General features: G+C 48.0%; 1 protein-coding gene across 4 annotated transcripts in view; it reads right to left on the bottom strand.

The window, feature by feature from the left end:
- Positions 1-21,260, bottom strand: part of LOC143973611 (RNA/RNP complex-1-interacting phosphatase-like) — an 89,671-nt gene that overhangs the window by 20,641 nt on the left and 47,770 nt on the right. For 2 of the 4 annotated variants that reach the window (XM_077474465.1, XM_077474467.1), the window contains exons 6-8: positions 16,798-16,844; positions 16,623-16,698; positions 9,767-9,883 (exon numbers count right to left, since the gene is read on the bottom strand). In XM_077474465.1, the coding sequence (XP_077330591.1) occupies positions 9,767-9,883; positions 16,623-16,698; positions 16,798-16,844 (240 nt within the window). The remainder of the gene's footprint in view (positions 1-9,766; positions 9,884-16,622; positions 16,699-16,797; positions 16,845-21,260) is intronic. The other 2 variants (XM_077474466.1, XM_077474468.1) reach the window with 1 other exon arrangement.

Below are 21,260 nucleotides of genomic sequence, written 5' to 3'. Positions count from 1 at the left end.
CATTTTGTATATGGAGTCCACAGTAAGTGGCCATTCTGCCACCGCGGGAACACAAGTGGTTTTCCGGTGTTTGGGGATAATTGCTTTTGCTGCATTTAGCATGTGTTGCACTACCGATTTTTTGTAATTGCTGGAGATGTGCAATAGGCAGCATTCTGGTGTAAGTTTCAGTTTTGTCTCCGTTATGTAATAGATCTGAGTACAGATAATATTCCAAAAATTGCCCAGGAGTGGGCAGTCCCAGCGGATATGCAGCAGGATACCCTTGCCACAACGCCAACTTGCATCTGTCGTTTCTGGGTACCGTGCATGCCACCCAGCCGGGGCCAAATACCAATTTGTCAAGATTTGTTTCTCGCCTTAGGCTACCCGCCATGAGTCTGCTAAAGTCAGGGAATTCAGTAATATTCGGAGTCTTTCTATGCGAAACGTAACAGTCAATCTACCATTGGAGGTGTCCTGGAGGGGGTCCAATGGAATATTGACACCCCCCCCCCCCCGAGGACAATACATCCTGAGGCAAACCAAGAACGTTTATCAGTTTCTGACAAAAAGATACATGTGCTGTATTGGGGAAATATACATCAGCCAAGGTAATGGGAAATTTCTCAATATTCCCTTTGAGTAGTCTTAACAGGCCCTCGGGGTCCGCAAGTTGTTGATTGAGTTCAAACCCAGAGTCCTTGCCTATCAAAATGGAAACACCCTTAGTCTTAGCCGCTGGGTTAGTGGTGTGGTAGGCTTCAGTGAAGTAACTAAGTCGGTTTAGGGATAAAATTTGATCTAAAGTGCATTTCTTGCACATATACAAATGCCGGCTTCTCCTTCCCAAGGTGGTGTAACAGTTGCGTTCTTTCCTGGAGGTATATTTAGACCACTAACATTATGCAATATCACAGTAGGGCGGTTTCCCAGCGAAGAATCTATCATTTTGAATGCTAGTTCAGACAGACAAAAAAGGGGAGAGGGGGTAGGGGGGGGGGGAGAAGGTGGCTATATGAAGAGGCTGAGAAAGCGGGGTAGGAAGGTGATCCCGCTGTCCAAAAGTGAGGAAGTGGAATCAGAGTATCCAGTGATTAGCCTCTAGGCAGTGACACCTAGAAGTGTAAGGAATAATTTGGACCTGAGAGTAGTATATCAACCTCGCAAGGGAAGTATTATTGAAGAGCAAGTGTCACAGTGTCCCCTTTAGGAGTGGTGGGAGGGACGGAAATACTCCCCTTATAACGAGGCTTCGGTACCTTGCCTAGTTCACGCTGAGGGAGCTGACATGTTCCCTCGGCGTGTCTTCCGGGTATCGCGGCTCCAGCACTGCGAGTCACTCCCGCGCACGAGCATGGGAGACTTTCCGGCAAGGTCTGGCATCTTCCAGACTTTCAGCCCGATAATCCCCTGTGAGCATGCGCTGCTGCAGTCAGCGGGTCATTGCACGGGGAATAGCTCCTAAATTGTACAGGTTTAGGAGATTTTTTTTTACCTACAGGTAAGCCTTATTATAGGCCTTATTATAGGCTTACCTGTAGGTAAAAGTTAAAAAATAAACTATACAACTGCTTTAAATGAAATACATTTACCCCTTTTCTTAAATGGCAAAGAGGTACTTTTTCCACTAGAAATTCTTTGGATGCATTACCCAAATCATCCCCAAACAGCTGTTTCACTGCAAAAAGGAAGCCTAGCCGGGAGCTTCTTCATTGGCGCTTAGCGAAAGGCACGAGGCCCGAAGGATAGAATCTCTCATAGCGACTATTGCAAACATAAAGTTGCTAGGATAGGATCAAAGGAATAAGCCTAATAGGTTCAAAGGGCCGACAACACCAAGTTCAGGTCCCAGGGGCATACTGGCGGTTTAACCGGTGGCCTCAGGTGAGTTACTCCATTGACAAAGGTTCGCACCAGATAATGGGATGCAATCGGTCTCTGGGAAAAACAAAACAAAAAAAAACGATAAGGCTGAAATTTGACCCCTAATTGTGCCCAAAGCCAGTTTTAAGTCTATGCTTCCTAGCATTTATTAGAGTAGACAAGACCGAACCTTTAACACCACGGTCTTTTAGTATTCTGGCCTCAATAGCCAGGCCATCAAATTCAGAGACCATAAAGAAGCGTGGAATATGTGTCCTTGAGACAACAGGTTCAGACGGAATTGAAGGAACAATGGGTCCCCCACTGCCAACCTCACAATCTCTGTGTACCAAGACCTCCTGGGCCAGGCTGGGGCCACCAGGATCACCGGCTTTCGCGCCTCCTGTTTCCTGCCACATGCCTCTCTGCCCAAGCCAACATGTTATCAACTTCTTTCTGGGCTGTCTGGCTCTTGGTGCCCCCTTGGTGGTTGATATATGCCACCACCGTGGAGTTGTCGGAATGGACCCGGACCGGAAGGCCCCGTAATCTGGATGTCCAGAAACGCAGAGCTAGCCGGGCTGCCCAAATTTCCAGTAGATTGATGGGCAAGGTTTTTTTCTGCTTGGGACCATACTCCCTGGACAGACCTCCTCCAGGACTGCTCCCCAGCCCAGACGCCTGCCGTCCATAGTCGCCACCTTCCAGGCTACCGGTGGAAAGGATTTTCCGCTTTTCAAGTTGCTGGCTTTTGACCACCAAGATAGGCCCCGTTGCTCCTGTGGGGACAGAGCGATAGGATGATCCAAGGTTCGAGCAGTCTTGTCCCAGGCTTTTCGAATATTGTTCTCGAACAACCTGGAGTGGAACTGAGCATAAGGAATTGCATTGAAAGACGACACCATCTTGCCCAGTAACCTCATGCACAACCGAATAGAAGGTCTCCCCTCTTTTCACCTTCTGGATGAGCTCCATTATGGAGTTGATCTTAAGGGGGGGTAAAAACACCTTTTCTCGAGCGGTATCCAAGATTAGACCCATATACACCAGGACCTGAGTCAGACGAAGGGTTGATTTGTCCACATTCAGAATCCAGCCTAGGTGCTGTAAAACCTGAACTGTTCTTGAAACGTTTTGGACCAGGACGAGACAAGATTTCTCCTGAAGGAGAAGATACCCTACCACGACAATCCCCTGGGATCTTAGGGATGCCAACACCGGTGCCAGAATCTTTGTGAAGACCCAGGGGGCCGTGGCTAGACCGAATGGTAATGCCACAAATTGAAAATGGTGCCGCTCTACTGCAAAACGCAGAAACCTTTGATGCAGAACACAGATAGGTACATGAAGGTGTGAGTCCTTGATGTCTATGGACGCCAAGTAATCTCCTTTTCTCAGGGATCTTATTACTGAACGAGGCGACTCCATAGGGAAGGACCAGACTTTTACGAAGCAATTGAGAGACTTGAGGTCCAAAATGGGCCTTACCTCCCAGTTTGGCTTCGGCACGGTCAAAAGGTTTGAGCAAAACCCCTTGAATCTTTCCTTGTGTGGAACCTTGACAATTACCCCCTGCGTTTGCAGATGCTCCAGGGACAAACACTTCCTTTTCCCTGGTTACACTGGAACACCTTGAGCTCAGAAATCGAGTTGGAGGAAACTCCCAAAACTCTGTATTCTGTAACTTCGTGTTATGACAGAAATGACCCACCTGTCCTGAACTAGTCCTTCCCAAGCATTCAAAAACAGCCGAAGGCTTTCCCCCACCCATAAGAGCAGGGGCGCCCCTTCACAAGGTAGACTTGGAGTTGGGCTTGGCTGACCTTTGGGCCCAGGGTTTTTTCTGACCCTGTAGTTTAAACCCAGAATGCTGAGGCCTTTGATACCGCTTGGGAGAAGAAGCACTAGGCCCTGGAGCATGGGGACTCTTAAAAGAAGGCTGCTTATTCTTTTAACAGGAAGTAAGGCGCTCTTTCCTCCCAAGATCTTTTGAATATACCTATAAAGAGATTTGCCAAACAGGCGTACAAAGAGACATCTGCTGGATCGAGTCCTTTAATGCGTCTACTGCAAAGCACAAAGTGCGAGTAAGTTCCGACAATTCCTCAGCAGCTTCCTCCTAACAAGGTAGGCTCTTGACCAATCTTTTAAAATGGTCCTTTAGAGACTGGCAGATGCCGATGGCCGATACCGCCGGCTGAACCAGCCACCGCCAAAAGGTGGCTTTTAACAAGGATTCTAGCTTTTAATCAGCTAGATCATGGTTCTTCAAACTATGGCCCTCCAGTTGTTCAGGAACTACAATTCCCATCATGCCTAGTCATGTCTGTGAATGTCAGTTTTACAATGTCTCATGGGATGTGTAGTTTCGCAACAGCTGGAGGGCCGTAGTTTGAGGATCCCTGAGCTAGATCCTTAAATACTTGGGCGTTATCCACTGGACAGGTTAGACTATTACTCACCAAAGAAATGGCAGCATCCACCAAAGGTGTATCCCACTTCTTCCTGAATATTTCCTCCATAGGATATAAAAGGGAGAACCTTTTCGGAGGCAAGTATATCCTGTCATGATGATCCCAGTCTGTGTAAATCACCTGCTCCAATAATGGACGCACAGGGAACGCTTTGGAACCCTGCTGAGGCCGCAGGGATCCCAAAGTAGAACAGGAGAGTCCAGTTGGGAATGGGTGGCTGAAAATGGTTCCTCTGAACCAGAGTCCTCCATTGAGAAATCCTCAGCCTCTCCGTCTTCCCAGTCTTTTGTGACCACCTCCTCCAAATCCTCTGCCCACTCCAGCTCTGGATCACCTGGACCCATCTGGCTATGAGAGTCCTGGTGCTCAAGTGATTCACCACTGGGGCCAGGCTCAGGAGAGGGAGATCCATTAAGTTTTTTCCCCCCTTATGTTACAGAGGCAATCGTACCTGCTATTTTGCCCTCAAGGCTAGCTAAGGCAGATGCCAAATCATCCTTAGTAACATAAGCCGAGGCAGGAGCATTGGTAGTGGCCACAATGCCTGACAAATGCAATGGCTCAGCCAGACCAGACGCCGCAGGTCTTTCAGGGGAGACTGAGGCTACACCCACATGAGGTTGGTCTCCTGAATTTAAAGGAGGTACTCTTACCCCCTTATTTGCCTTGCTACCTGTTCCTCGTTTTCTGGAAGACATTGCTTACAAAATAAGGAAGACAGTACTCCCTCCGAGCCACCAGCTGTAATCCAGCATAAAGCAGCTTGTAAAACACTCCCTGCCAACCTGTCGCAACTGTGTCCAAAACCTCCAGACTCATGTGCCCAAGAATAGCTCTGTGACTCCATAGTACACGCCAGGAAAAACTCCAGCCCATAAGTCTGCCATTCAACACCAGCGCGCGCCCACGTGGACTGCCGCACGCACACCCTGCGCATTCTGCTGCGCACGCGCCGTCGCCAGCACATGGAGCAGGAGCGCATGGAATGAGCCAGTACCACATTGGCGCACGCTCCCGCCACAGGAATCCCTGTGGCACGCGCATGTGCGCACCCGTGGCTACACTACTATAAGTGTAAGCAGCCGGAGACAGTCTGTTACACTTTACCATTAAGGGAGAGGACACATAATAACAGAGGGGAATATACAAATAGCCATCCCAGAGGGAGTACTCACCGCTCCACGCTGCAGGGCCTGAGATATGAGGCCCAATCTTCCCCCATCACGGTGGGTAGTGACTCTGTGGACCTTCAAGGACCGGGTCCCCCAATCTTGGACCTGTATGGCACCCTTTTGGTGATCTTGGGCAAGTTTTGACCAGAATACCAATATACAAGTGTCCAGCGCCATGAAGGACACGTTACAAGCAAAACCTCGTTCTTCAACCGAGGCTCGGGTACCATCTACTTTAGCTTTTTTGTGCCATCTGAATGGATCCAATTACAACATCCTCACTGGGACATCATTGAAGAATTTGGAGAACTTCAACAGCCATGACCATCACCATCAAGACACTGTTGAAAAAAAACTGGAGGTAATTCCCGTATGGGAGGGGTTATATGGGAGGAACCTTCTTGCTACTGGTTGCCAGTGTCCAATCACCTAAAGGTAGCGTATAACCCAGATAGTCATGAATAGTACCCTATGTCCCGTGATGTACGATAAAGAAATTTACTTTTTTTTTTTTTAATTCCTTAGAAACCTCCACTTACCTTCTCCGCCGCAGGAAATTCTGTGGTAAAATGAACAGACCCCATTGTCACTCCTCACGGTGGGCTCCTTTATAAAACCTTCAGGAACCGGGGCCCTCAGGGAACCCACACTCCTGGACCCGTAAAGCACCCCACCGGTAAAAACATAATGGCTGAAAACACCAAAAGCACTGGATCCCGGGGTCCAGCTCTCTAAAAAGAGAAGTGTTACAGGCTAAACCTCGTTTCTTAGGCCACGAGGCCCAGATACCATTCAATTCGGTCTGAAGAGACACTTTGAATGGATCCGGCTGCGTAGCTAGCCTCAGCAAGGATTGTTCCAGTGGAGCTCAGCACAGCACATCTTTCCTGTGACCTTAGACACTGGCGAAAAAACGGAGGTACTCCCAGTAGTGGGAGGGGTTATATAGGGAGGTGGGAGGGGTTATATAGGGAGGTAACTTCCTGTTTAGGGTTTGCCAGGGTCCATCATCTGAAGGTGGCCTATAACCCACATAGTAATTACTATGGCTCTGTGTCCCCTGATGTACAATTAAGAAATATGGGTTTGAGATTTGCAAATCATTGCAATCTGTTTTTATGTAGATTTAACACAGCGCCCAACTTATTTGGAATTGGGGTTGTATTTTAGACAGAGCTACACTACTGTGCAAATGTTTTAGGCAGGTGTAATGCTAACATGCTGTACATGAAGACAATTTACAGAAATCGAAGTGTTAATAGTTCATTTACTTTCCATTTTGTTAATTGATAAAAAATAAAGAGAAGATAAATCCAATATTTGGGGTGCCCCCCCCCCCCTTCTAGGTAGTTAAAGGAACTTGGCAGGTAGGTTGTTCCGTGTACATGTTGGAGAACTAAGCACAGATCTTCTGTGGATGTCGGCTGCCTCCAATACTTCATCCCAGACATGATGGTGAGATCAGGACTCTGTGGGGGCCAAACCATCACTTCCAGGACTCCTTGTTCTTCCTTACACTGAAGATGGTTCTTAATGACATTGGCTGGACGTTTGGGGTGGTTGTCCTGCTGCAGAATAGATTTGGGACCAATCACACGTTTCCCTGATGGTATGACACGATGGAGAAGAATCTGCCTGGATTTCTCAGTATTCAGGACACCACTGATCCTGACCAAATCTCCAACTCCATTTGCAGAAATGCAGCCCTAAACTTGCAAAGAACCTCCAAAATCCTTCATGGGTTGGCTGCAGACACTCATTGTACCGCACTCCAGCCCTTCCCCCGAAAAAAGCCTCCTGCCACAGCCAAATATTTCACATTGCGATTCATCAGTCCAGAGCACCTGCTGCCATTTTCTGCCCCAAGTTCCTGCATTTTCCTGTATAGTTGAGTGGCTCAGCTTTGCTTCTACGTTGGAGGCAATTCTTCCATGAAGACAACTTCTGGCCAGACTTTTCCGGACAGTAAATGGGTGTACTTGGGTCCCACCAGTTCTATGCTTATGGCACTACTGGATATGGAAGGGAAGGAAGCAGGATGTGCCTTTCATCTGCTGGCCGACCCCTGCAGCCACGCTCCTCGACTCCGCCCGACCACGCTCCTCGACTCGGCCACGTTCCTCAACTCGGCCCGACCACGCTCCTCGACTTGGCCACGTTCCTCAACTCGGCCCGACCACGCTCCTCGACTCGGCCACACTCCTTGACTCGGGCCCGACCACGCTCCTCGACTCGGCCACGTTCCTCAACTCGGCCCGACCACGCTCCTCGACTCGGCCGCGTTCCTCAACTCGGCCCGACCACGCTCCTCGACTCGGCCGCGTTCCTCAACTCGGCCCGACCACGCTCCTCGACTTGGCCACGTTCCTCAACTCGGCCCGACCACGCTCCTCGACTCGGCCACACTCCTTGACTCGGGCCCGACCACGCTCCTCGACTCGGCCACGTTCCTCAACTCGGCCCGACCACGCTCCTCGACTCGGCCGCGTTCCTCAACTCGGCCCGACCACGCTCCTCGACTCGGCCACACTCCTTGACTCGGGCCCGACCACGCTCCTCGACTCGGCCCGACCACGCTCCTCGACGCCGCCCCGACCACTGTAGCCACACTCCTCAACCTCACCCATTTCTTTTCGTTTTTTTCGAAAGGGCTTGAACAGCACTTCTTAAACCCCTAGTCTGTTTGAAATCTTTGCCTGGGAGACACCTTGCTGATGCAGAATATCTCCCTTGTGTCTTGTTGCTGTGTTCAGTCTTGCCATGGTGTATGACCTGTGACATGAAACTGTCTTCCACCACCTCACCTGACTAGCAGAGTTTGGCTGCTCCTCGCCCAGGTTCAGCCTCCTACCCTGCTCTTTGTTTCCATTAATAACTTTTTCAAAACAACATATGAAATTGATATTCATTAGCACCCGCTTGGTATAATTAATTATACACCGATTAATCCTACAAACTCCTGTAATGGAAATTTGTAGGTTCTGTATATAATTGTATTCTATTTTATATTTATTGCACGATGCCCTCACTGTGCACACGGCACTAATAATGTTTTCAGTACATGTTTTGCATTCTTTCGAGTTCTGATTAGAATAAGCCTGCCTATGTAACGCCCCTTGTTACCATAAACGTACAATTGTAATATTAATGTGATACCTACGTAATCATGTGTATAAAAGCCTTCAAATGCCTCATAATAAAGGAGAACGGTTATTTGGAAAGATGCTGAGCGAATCTTTTGTGTCTGTTCCCTACTGCAGTAGTTATTAATTTGGAACCACTAATCAATATGAGGATAGGAGCTGCCTATCATCAAAATATCCATTTCACTCCTAAACTGTGCAAGTGTAAGAATTGATGCCGGTTTGAAGTCAAAAGGGAAGTCACACCAAATATTGATTGGATTTCGATTTTTCAAGTTTTCTCACTTTGCATTTTGTAAATTGATAAAAATAAAAAAAATCATATTTTTTAAAGCATTCTTACTTTACACCTGCCAAAAAACATCAGCACAGTACTGTATATTAAATCTTCTCTTTACAGAAGATAGTTTAGATCAGCCTCCCTCAACCTTTTCAACACAGAGGAACCCTTAAAACAGTTCTCCGGTCTCGGGAACCCCCTGCTAAAAATGAGAAACCTACAACTCATGATACATTAGTGTGATGGTCGGTGGGAAGAATGGTCCTCACACTTGTGGTCATTGGGAAGAATTACCTCCTTACAGAGAGCTAAAAAGATCAATGGTGTGAGTGGGAACTTATCTGAGGGGTAGAAATGGCCCAATGCTGAAGGAACCCCTACAACCTCTGGAGGAACCCCTACAACCTCTGGAGGAACCCCTACAACCTCTGGAGGAACCCTAGTTGAGAATCAGACCCGGTTCACACTGAGGCAGCATGACTTGCAGCGTGACCGGGATCTGACTTTAGCGGCGGCTTGCAAAATTACTTCTGTATAGAAGTCAATGCAAGTCGCCCCAGAAGTCGTACAGGAACCTTTTTCTAAGTCGGAGCGACTTGAGACGCTCCGATTAGAGCGGTTCCATTGCACAGAACGGGACGTGACTTGTCAGGCGGCTAAGTCGTCCGACGAGTCGCCCCTGTGTGAACCGGCTCTTACTGGTTTAGATATTTAGATCTCTTGTGAGAAGTTGATGAAAACTACTTTCAGCTACAACGTTTCCTTGTGTCCCCTCCATGCAGTGCAGCTCATTGTATCTGCTCAGTTATATAATCAGTTTCCAGGTATACAGTATATAGCAGACTCACTTACCCAGGAAACCATAACTGATGATACGCGGGTGGTCTAAAGTCAGCGACCTCCTTCATAGCCGGGTTGTGCTGCTGGTGTCTGGCCTCTGGCCGCACAGAGCGCTCCGATCCTCGATTGCTTTTATGGCAATGAGAGAAAAAAATAAATAAAAACCACGATAGCAAACAAAACCCACCCTGGCAACATATGGCTCAGTTATCATTTGCCCCCCCCCCCCCCCTCCTTTCCGAGAGGGCTAAAGCTGCCGTTTATTTCTGTAAATCCGCAGCGAGTACGATAATTACTGTACATGAATGACAAGTATCCTGTGTGCAATGAAATCTTCATTACAGGAGCGATCGTCTGGTGCTGCGGGGGATTGATACAAGTGGCTCCACCTATCACAGGCACTCACCCTTTCCAACCTCCTCAGCCATTCACAGAAGCCACACTATCATTTCCACTATAAAAACTCATCTATGAATGGAGGAGGGGGACCTTTCATTTGCCCATTCTCCATTCATAAAGGGATTTTCATTGCAGGAAGTAATAGTACAGCTTCTATGAATGAAGCGGGGAGGGGGGGGGGGGGGCGTAAAAGGCATGCGCCTGTGCCTGGTGGGGTGTTTGTATCAATTCCCATGGAAGATCACAGCAGCGGGGGTATCTGGGGGGACAAAAGACACAGGCGGCACTCACTATACAGTACTGTCTCTGGTGCCAATTTAAAAGAAATCACAAAACTTCGGCTTTAAATTAAAAATCCAGGTCTATGAATGTTAAATCAAAAGGAAAATGTGTGAAAATATAATTCTACATACACTGCGAGATTTCTGTGATAATTCTACACACCGACTTCTACAATGCAGACAACCTATGAAGAAGGGTTGAGTCCATCTATTGTCTCGATAGCTGCACCCCCCCCCCACCTCAGTTCTACTTGGAAGAAAGTGGGGGGGTCAAAGGCTCCTCACATATCCCGACATGCTGGGCGCTTCCAAATGCCCTGACAGGTGAATGAAATATCTTATGACGACACATTAGGTTTCACCAACATACGATCTACATATTCTACCCGATATCGCAGGTCCCGGGAAATATGGCAAGGGAAGGAGTCCAGTTCATCTTCAGATGAAGCAAATTCAGTCCCTGTCCACTCCAATAAGAGCGTAGCGCTCAGAGCGGCTACCATGAAAGATAAGCGATCGTGTAAAAACCTCAACGGAGGAGGGCAGAAAATCAGGGGACACAGGAAGGAAAATTTCCCATTAAGGGTACAGCCACCAGAGGGACCCCCAGCAGAGGCACTCATCGTTCCACATCTCAGAACCCCCCCAGGGTCCCAAACTTCACCCATCCCGGCAGGCTCACCACTATGGCCTTCAGGAAAACGACTGCCTGGTTGGGGATCACCACCCTGGACCTGTATAGCACTCTGCCAAATTGCCAGGAAATCTAAAATTGTGCCGGGTTCAATGCAGAAAACATTACAGGCCATCCCTGCACACTCATCGTGTGCTGCAGGCGCCATTACTCTTGGCCTTAGGTAACAGAACAGGATATATAGTCTTTGTAGCTATGAAAAGTAGATGTGTAGAGATTGCAGACATAAAAATTACCCAAGACACTAAATCTGAGGCTGTGCCTAGCTGGGAATGGATTACTGTGCCTAGCAGGGGATGGATTACTGTGCCTAGCAGGGAATGGATTACTGTGCCTAGCAGGGAATGGATTACTGTGCCTAGCAGGGAATGGATTACTGTGCCTAGCTTGGAATGGATTACTGTGCCTAGCTTGGAATGGATTACTGTGCCTAGCTTGGAATGGATTACTGTGCCTAGCTGGGAATGGATTACTGTGCCTAGCAGGGGATGGATTACTGTGCCTAGCAGGGAATGGATTACTGTGCCTAGCAGGGAATGGATTACTGTGCCTAGCAGGGAATGGATTACTGTGCCTAGCAGGGAATGGATTACTGTGCCTAGCAGGGAATGGATTACTGTGCCTAGCAGGGAATGGATTACTGTGCCTAGCTTGGAATGGATTACTGTGCCTAGCTTGGAATGGATTACTGTGCCTAGCAGGGAATGGATTACTGTGCCTAGCAGGGAATGGATTACTGTGCCTAGCAGGGAATGGATTACTGTGCCTAGCAGGGAATGGATTACTGTGCCTAGCAGGGAATGGATTACTGTGCCTAGCAGGGAATGGATTACTGTGCCTAGCAGGGGATGGATTACTGTGCCTAGCTGGGGATGGATTACTGTGCCTAGCAGGGAATGGATTACTGTGCCTAGCTGGGAATGGATTACTGTGCCTAGCTTGGAATGGATTACTGTGCCTAGCAGGGAATGGATTACTGTGCCTAGCAGGGAATGGATTACTGTGCCTAGCAGGGAATGGATTACTGTGCCTAGCAGGGAATGGATTACTGTGCCTAGCAGGGAATGGATTACTGTGCCTAGCAGGGAATGGATTACTGTGCCTAGCAGGGAATGGATTACTGTGCCTAGCAGGGAATGGATTACTGTGCCTAGCAGGGAATGGATTACTGTGCCTAGCAGGGAATGGATTACTGTGCCTAGCTTGGAATGGATTACTGTGCCTAGCTTGGAATGGATTACTGTGCCTAGCAGGGAATGGATTACTGTGCCTAGCAGGGAATGGATTACTGTGCCTAGCAGGGAATGGATTACTGTGCCTAGCAGGGGATGGATTACTGTGCCTAGCTGGGGATGGATTACTGTGCCTAGCTGGGGATGGATTACTGTGCCTAGCAGGGAATGGATTACTGTGCCTAGCTTGGAATGGATTACTGTGCCTAGCAGGGAATGGATTACTGTGCCTAGCTTGGAATGGATTACTGTGCCTAGCAGGGAATGGATTACTGTGCCTAGCAGGGAATGGATTACTGTGCCTAGCAGGGAATGGATTACTGTGCCTAGCTTGGAATGGATTACTGTGCCTAGCAGGGAATGGATTACTGTGCCTAGCAGGGAATGGATTACTGTGCCTAGCAGGGAATGGATTACTGTGCCTAGCTTGGAATGGATTACTGTGCCTAGCAGGGAATGGATTACTGTGCCTAGCTGGGAATGGATTACTGTGCCTAGCAGGGAATGGATTACTGTGCCTAGCAGGGAATGGATTACTGTGCCTAGCAGGGAATGGATTACTGTGCCTAGCAGGGAATGGATTACTGTGCCTAGCTTGGAATGGATTACTGTGCCTAGCAGGGAATGGATTACTGTGCCTAGCAGGGAATGGATTACTGTGCCTAGCAGGGAATGGATTACTGTGCCTAGCAGGGAATGGATTACTGTGCCTAGCAGGGAATGGATTACTGTGCCTAGCAGGGAATGGATTACTGTGCCTAGCAGGGAATGGATTACTGTGCCTAGCAGGGAATGGATTACTGTGCCTAGCAGGGAATGGATTACTGTGCCTAGCAGGGAATGGATTACTGTGCCTAGCAGGGAATGGATTACTGTGCCTAGCAGGGAATGGATTACTGTGCCTAGCAGGGAATGGATTACTGTGCCTAGCAGGGGATGGATTACTGTGCCTAGCTGGGGATGGATTACTGTGCCTAGCAGGGAATGGATTACTGTGCCTAGCAGGGAATGGATTACTGTGCCTAGCAGGGAATGGATTACTGTGCCTAGCAGGGAATGGATTACTGTGCCTAGCAGGGAATGGATTACTGTGCCTAGCAGGGAATGGATTACTGTGCCTAGCAGGGAATGGATTACTGTGCCTAGCAGGGAATGGATTACTGTGCCTAGCAGGGAATGGATTACTGTGCCTAGCAGGGAATGGATTACTGTGCCTAGCAGGGAATGGATTACTGTGCCTAGCAGGGAATGGATTACTGTGCCTAGCAGGGAATGGATTACTGTGCCTAGCAGGGAATGGATTACTGTGCCTAGCAGGGAATGGATTACTGTGCCTAGCAGGGAATGGATTACTGTGCCTAGCAGGGAATGGATTACTGTGCCTAGCAGGGAATGGATTACTGTGCCTAGCAGGGAATGGATTACTGTGCCTAGCAGGGAATGGATTACTGTGCCTAGCAGGGAATGGATTACTGTGCCTAGCAGGGAATGGATTACTGTGCCTAGCAGGGAATGGATTACTGTGCCTAGCAGGGAATGGATTACTGTGCCTAGCAGGGAATGGATTACTGTGCCTAGCAGGGAATGGATTACTGTGCCTAGCAGGGAATGGATTACTGTGCCTAGCAGGGAATGGATTACTGTGCCTAGCAGGGAATGGATTACTGTGCCTAGCAGGGAATGGATTACTGTGCCTAGCAGGGAATGGATTACTGTGCCTAGCAGGGAATGGATTACTGTGCCTAGCAGGGAATGGATTACTGTGCCTAGCAGGGGATGGATTACTGTGCCTAGCTGGGGATGGATTACTGTGCCTAGCAGGGAATGGATTACTGTGCCTAGCAGGGAATGGATTACTGTGCCTAGCAGGGAATGGATTACTGTGCCTAGCTTGGAATGGATTACTGTGCCTAGCAGGGAATGGATTACTGTGCCTAGCTTGGAATGGATTACTGTGCCTAGCAGGGAATGGATTACTGTGCCTAGCAGGGAATGGATTACTGTGCCTAGCAGGGAATGGATTACTGTGCCTAGCTGGGAATGGATTACTGTGCCTAGCTGGGAATGGATTACTGTGCCTAGCAGGGAATGGATTACTGTGCCTAGCAGGGAATGGATTACTGTGCCTAGCTTGGAATGGATTACTGTGCCTAGCAGGGAATGGATTACTGTGCCTAGCAGGGAATGGATTACTGTGCCTAGCAGGGAATGGATTACTGTGCCTAGCAGGGAATGGATTACTGTGCCTAGCAGGGAATGGATTACTGTGCCTAGCAGGGAATGGATTACTGTGCCTAGCTGGGAATGGATTACTGTGCCTAGCTGCGAAGGGATTACAGTATCCATTTACCTGAAGGTGGCACCATGACCCTATTGCAATGAATATGATGCTCTGTGACCTGCGATGTACCACAGAGAAATAAATGACCACGTGTCTGGTGTGAACCAACTCTGGTATAATATCTTCTAAAGCAGGAAACATCAAAAGGAAGAATAGCATCAAGCGGAGATACAAGGCTTGCAGAACTATTGCTGGATCCTGGAGTCTCCTACTATTCCACTTGACATTTATCTTGGATAATGGTCAATAAAAACAAAAAAAAAAACTTTCAGATATCCTGAAAGACCAAATTAACCACTTTCAGACCGGACCAATTTGCTGGCCAAAGACCAGACCACTTTTTGCGATTCGGCACTGCGTCGCTTTAACTGACAATTGCGTGGTCGTGCGACGTGACTCCCAAACAAAATTGACGTCCTTTTTTTCCCACAAATAGAGCTTTCTTTTGGTGGTATTAGATCACCCCTGCGGTTTTTATTTTTTGCGCTATAAACAAAAATAGAGCGACAATTTTGAAAAAAAACGCATTATTTTTTACTTTTTGTTATAATAAAATATCCCCCAAAAATATATAAAAAAACATTTTTTTCCCTCAGTTTAGGCCGATACGTATTCTACATATTTTTGGTAAAAAAAAAAAAAAAAAAAAAAAAAACACAATAAGCGATTGATTGGTTTGCGCAAAAGTTATAGCGTTTACAAAATAGGGATAGTTTTATAGCATTTTTATTAATAATTTTTTTATTCATTTTTTTTTTTTTACTAGTAATGGCGGCGATCAGCGATTTTTATTGTGACTGCGACATTGTGGGGGACCCATCGGACATTTTTGACACCATTGTCATTTATACAGTAATCAGTGCTATATAAATGCAGTGATTGCTGTGTAAATGACACTGGCAGTGAAGGGGTTAACCAGTGGGTGGCAGTGTAGGGGTTAAGTGTTCCTAGGGGCGTGTTACTAACTGTAGGGGGGCTGGGCTTTCATTTAGTGAACACTGATCTCTGCTCCAATCACATGGAGCAGAGATCAGCGTCACTAGTTGCTAGGCAGAATGGAGAAATGCTGTTTACACGGCATTTCCTCCATTCGGCCGCTCCGTGAGACGAACGCGGGGATGCCGGCGGCGATCGAGTCCGCGGGTCCCGCGACCGGACTCACGGGGGTCCCGACTAGCGCGATGGCAGGGCGGCATTGAATATTGGACGTACCTGTACGCCAATATGCCTGCCCGTGCCATTCTGTCGTGCGCTGGTCGGGAAGTGGTTAAATAGTCAAAATCCTATCTTCTCTATAGAATATTATCCCGCATACCCCGCAGGGCATTTCATCATGGTTTCAGAGGCGGGCACAAAAATGTACAAAATTCCCTTTATAGGGGCCATTCTCCCAGTCCAAGTTCCTCCTCATTCAGGCTATCAGGGCTCTGCGGGGGTGGGGCTTCGCTTACTATGAGACTGATCGGAAACTGCCCCATCCTGAGCACAGCCAGACATAAGATAAAAGGGTGTGCAGATTCAGAGAGAGCATAACATTTTATATGTGGGATTTTGTAAACCCTGAAAATGTTCACCTTTAAGTCTCGTTTCCTCTTAAATGAGACGTGCAGAAGTTTTATTTTTGATCTGTTCATTTGCTCTAAAAACAATTCAAACTATTGGAAATGAAAAAAGAGCAATCTAGGTAGGTAGGCAGCGCTCTCCAATACAAGACTTATCTACATCGAGTAGCTTGGACTTCTTCAGGTAGGTAGTAGTGGGGGTGAGGAGTCTGCGAGGTGGGGTATGAGGATATTGCCCTCCAAAAGAAAAAAAAAAAAACTAACATGCGCACAGAGAGAATATCCAAAGATACTCAACGTTCGAAAAGCAGGTCTTAAATTTTACAATACAAAGTCGCTAAACCTAAGTGGCAACTTACCTCCTAGGTTTGCCCTCTAAGAGGTCATCAAGGTAGTTCTTCCGTTCTATGCAGTGTCCGCGGCTTTTGTTGAATCCTGCAAAGTATCAAAGTTAATAAGGGAATACAGCAAATGCTGCTTTCAAATATCCAACACAATCAAACCATGGTGAAGAATACTCTCTAAGATACTCACTGTCTATAGCTTCAGATGGCACCACACCAAGCACATCAATCATATACCTACAAAGAGAGACGGGATGTAATAAAACAAAAAGACATTTGGGCACAACTTCCTCTGAATTTAAAGTGTTTGTTGACCTTTGGGTTAGGCAGATCCTGCCAGTTTTTGCCCTCTCCCCTGTAAACTGACCACGGTTAATCATGGCTGTTGAACCCTGACACCGTGGTCAGTTTACATGCTTCCACCATCCGCTCTCTTCTCTGTGCTCTCCCCCCTCCCCTCCCTGCCTGTCAGCTCCGTGCCCGCCCCTTTCCCTCCTGCTGCTCAAATTACTGTACATTTTTGACAGTATACTCTATTCATGTAAAGTGCTCCTGCGTCTGTGCCTTATAAAAATAATGCACTTATATAACCGTTTACAGAGCGCAAATCGGCACTGGCGTGACCCGCTGCGTCTCCTCTTCTCCCCTCCTGAATGACATCAGCGGGGGATCCTCGGCCCAGCTCGCTGCAGCTGTTAGCACTTTACAATAAACAGAGGATACTGTCATTTTATCTTGGTGGGATAACAACCACATTAAAGGGGAATCCCATCCTTTGTACAAAAAAATAAGTAATGCACAAATATTTTGTATATATTTGCAAATCAGCCCGCAAGACCTTACAACGGTGATCAGTGAATCACGGGTGCAATGCCAGGCTCCTCCTCTAGCTCTATGTCCATACAGAGGTACAGGCTTTCCCTAAGCCTCCACTCACACCTAGGTGTTTGTAATCACCACGTTTTTTGCTTGCGATTCCAGAATCGCACCAAAAGCCGGGACTCGATTGCGATGCCATTACTTGTTAATGTCACAGTGTGATTGTGCTACAAATGGCGACCAAAAAAAAAAGTGTGGCAAAGTCGCAACGCACAAAGCTTGACGCTCAAAATGCAGCGAGAGCTTATTTTTTGGCGAGAGTGAAGCAATTTTGGGGGAGGAGGCCGCCAACGCCGCCAAGCACCCCCCCCGCGTTGACTACAACTCTTCCCCTTTCCTTTTAAAAGAGACCCACTATCCGGGACCTGTAACAGCACCCCACCAGTAAAGCTTTAAGGCCTTGCTACCAAAAAGTACTGGATCCCGGGGTCCAGCTCTCTAAAAGAGAAGCATTCGCAGGCAAAGCCTCGTTTCTTCGGATGCAAGGCCCGGGTACCATTCAATTTGGCCAAAAGAGACACTTTGAATGGCTCCAGTCAGCAAGGATTACCCCATTAGGGCTCAGAACATCGTCACTTGTGACCAACACCTGAGATACTGGCGAAAAAACTGAGGTACACCCAGTAGTGGGAGGGGTTATATAGGGAGGTCACTTTTTGTCTGAGGGCGTGGCAGTGTCCATCACCTGAGGGTGGCCTATAACCCAGATAGTAACTACTAAGGCTCTGTGTCCCCTGATGTACGATAAAGTTCCTTTGTGGCAAGCTGACCAAAGCAAACTACTTCCTACTCTAACACGTGTGCCTGCTATATAAACTGTATGCAGCCCCAGCTCTATACAGTATACAGCTCTATACAGTATACAGCTCTATACAGTATACAGCTCTATACAGTATACAGCTCTATACAGTATACAGCTCTATACAGTATACAGCTCTATACAGTATACAGCTCTATACAGTATACAGCTCTATACAGTATACAGCTCTATACAGTATACAGCTCTATGTTCCAGTTGTGGGATGCAAACATCACGTGCCACACCCATATAACAATCAATCAGGTTGAGCGGTGCTCAGCCATTCATAGGCGGCTTCAAATTCTCTGCCAATGTCTCAGCAAATGAGGAGGGAGAGTCCCCGGAAAGCCGAGGCTCTCGTGCATATTGCTGGATCGAGATGGGGCTTGGGTAAGTATTGGGGGGCTGGGTTGGAGCTGCACAGAGAAAGTTTTTTTACCTTCATGCATAAAACCGAATACCTTGAGCCTTTATAACCACTTTAAAGTCACATTTTTTTTTTTTAGATTGAAATAACATACATGTTATACTTACCTGCTCTGTGCAGTGGTATTGTACACAGTGGCCCCGATCCTCCTCTACTGGGGTCTCCATCGGCGATCTTGGCGGCTCCTCCTTTTCTTGGGACTACCATAGCCTGCCGCTGGCTATAGGAAGAGCGTAATACACGACCTGTGTGTCTATGGAGCCGCACTCCAAAGACTTACAGAGCGGGACTTCAATAGGGACAAGCCTCCTGCCCATCGATTATGGCCCACGGAGAGAGAAAATCATTCTATAATGATAGACAACCACTGAATGGATGCTGAGAGCAAAGTTTGGATTACTTCTCTGAATAAGGACAATAAAGCTTCCCTTCTGGGGTGGATGGAAAGGTGTAATATTAATCTTGTGCAGGGTAATGGTCAGAGGGAATACGGTGGTACTCCTGCAGACTGGGTTGGAGAGGGATTATGGAGGTCCTCCTACAGACTGGGTTGGAGAGGGAATATGGAGGTCCTCCTAAAGACTGGGTTGGAGAGGGAATATGGTGGCCCTCCTGCAGACTGGGTGGGAGAGGGAATATGGTGGTCCTCCTGCAGACTGGGTTGGAGAGGGAATATTATGGAGGTCCTCCTTCAGACTGGGTTGGAGAGGGAATATTATGGAGGTCCTCCTGCAGACTGGGTTGGAGAGGGAATATTATGGAGGTCCTCCTGCAGACTGGGTTGGAGAGGGAATATTATGGAGGTCCTCCTGCAGACTGGGTTGGAGAGGGAATATTATGGAGGTCCTCCTGCAGACTGGGTTGGAGAGGGAATATTATGGAGGTCCTCCTGCAGACTGGGTTGGAGAGGGAATATGGTGGGCCTCCTACAGACTGGGTTGGAAAGGGAATATGGTGGGCCTCCTACAGACTGGGTTGGAGAGGGAATATTATGGAGGTCCTCCTGCAGACTGGGTTGGAGAGGGAATATTATGGAGGTCCTCCTGCAGACTGGGTTGGAGAGGGAATATGGTGGGCCTCCTACAGACTGGGTTGGAAAGGGAATATGGTGGGCCTCCTACAGACTGGGTTGGAGAGGGAATATTATGGAGGTCCTCCTGCAGACTGGGTTGGAGAGGGAATATTATGGAGGTCCTCCTGCAGACTGGGTTGGAGAGGGAATATGGTGGCCCTCCTACAGACTGGGTTGGAAAGGGAATATGGTGGGCCTCCTACAGACTGGGTTGGAGAGGGAATATTATGGAGGTCCTCCTACAGACTGGGTTGGAGAGGGAATATTATGGAGGTCCTCCTGCAGACTGGGTTGGAGAGGGAATATTATGGAGGTCCTCCTGCAGACTGGGTTGGAGAGGGAATATTATGGAGGTCCTCCTACAGACTGGGTTGGAGAGGGAATATTATGAAGGTCCTCCTACAGACTGGGTTGGAGAGGCTCCTTCATTTGGGACAGAAATATTTAACAAGATCCCTCAAGAAATCTATGAAGATGGACCTATGAAAGGTATCGCAGCTTTTCAGAGTGCTGGAATATTGCAGGCGTTTGGCTCAGACTGTTGCTGGAGTCGGAGGTCGGGGGTCGGAGGTCGGGGGTCGGGGTGTTTATTGGGAAATGAGATTGATCTGGTGATTATTGTGGGAGGTTTGCGCTTGTTGATTCATTTACTGTTTTGGTGTTGGAAGTTTTTATTCTCATGCGAATATCCCCAAGAGGGGAACGTCTTCCTGTGGGGTATAAAGTCTGTTGACTAAGCACCCACTAGTGCTGTGAAACGCGTCAGCTATAGTCCTGGCACCTCTGTGACTGTATGGATTGCATTGGAGTGCGGCTGCCCCGGCATTCCTTTGGTCTATCCCAACACCTTGTCTGTGCGATGATCGGGGTAAAAGGGCTGCTATTGGCTCTCCGTCTGCTCTGAGCAGTTTGGAGGGTAGGGGGCGCTGTTTGGCGGAAGGAAGCACCTAATCGGGGTGACAAGGGGTTCCGTCACACAATGCATACGAACTAGGCCCGATTTAGACAGAAGTCAATTAACCTACCGCCATGTGTTTGGGGTGTGGGAGGAAACCGGATTGTCCAGAGAAAAACAAACACAAGAGAACATGGCGCCCTGAAGAAGCTCAGGTGATCATGTGAGCAAAACGTGTTGATGTCATTACGCTCATTGCTCCAGGCCACACCGGACAATCTACCACATTGCCTCATGCCAACGGCTACAACTTGGTAGTGGAAAGAAACAATATCTGGGTGGCCACGATGCACACAGCGCCACGGGAGGCGCCACGGGAGGCATGACAGCATATACGACGAGCTGTAAACATTCTCTCTAATGATGGCTGTGGGATGCGTTTGTTTGCGGTTTCCGGTTATTCTACACAGAGAGGCTCAGAGGCGAGGGACTCTTCACCAGAGACATCTATAAATCTGTGGCCACCTAGTAGAAGCCACGGACCTGCTATTCATTGTGGATACCACGTTACCGCTTTCCTG

Source organism: Lithobates pipiens, unplaced genomic scaffold (genome assembly GCF_037356315.1).
Source record: "Lithobates pipiens isolate NorthernLeopardFrog02 unplaced genomic scaffold, aLitPip1_a1.2 Scaffold_86, whole genome shotgun sequence".
Classification (NCBI taxonomy): domain Eukaryota; kingdom Metazoa; phylum Chordata; class Amphibia; order Anura; family Ranidae; genus Lithobates; species Lithobates pipiens.
Note: the sequence above shows the minus strand (reverse complement) of the source record. Positions and strands in the feature narration are given on the sequence as shown.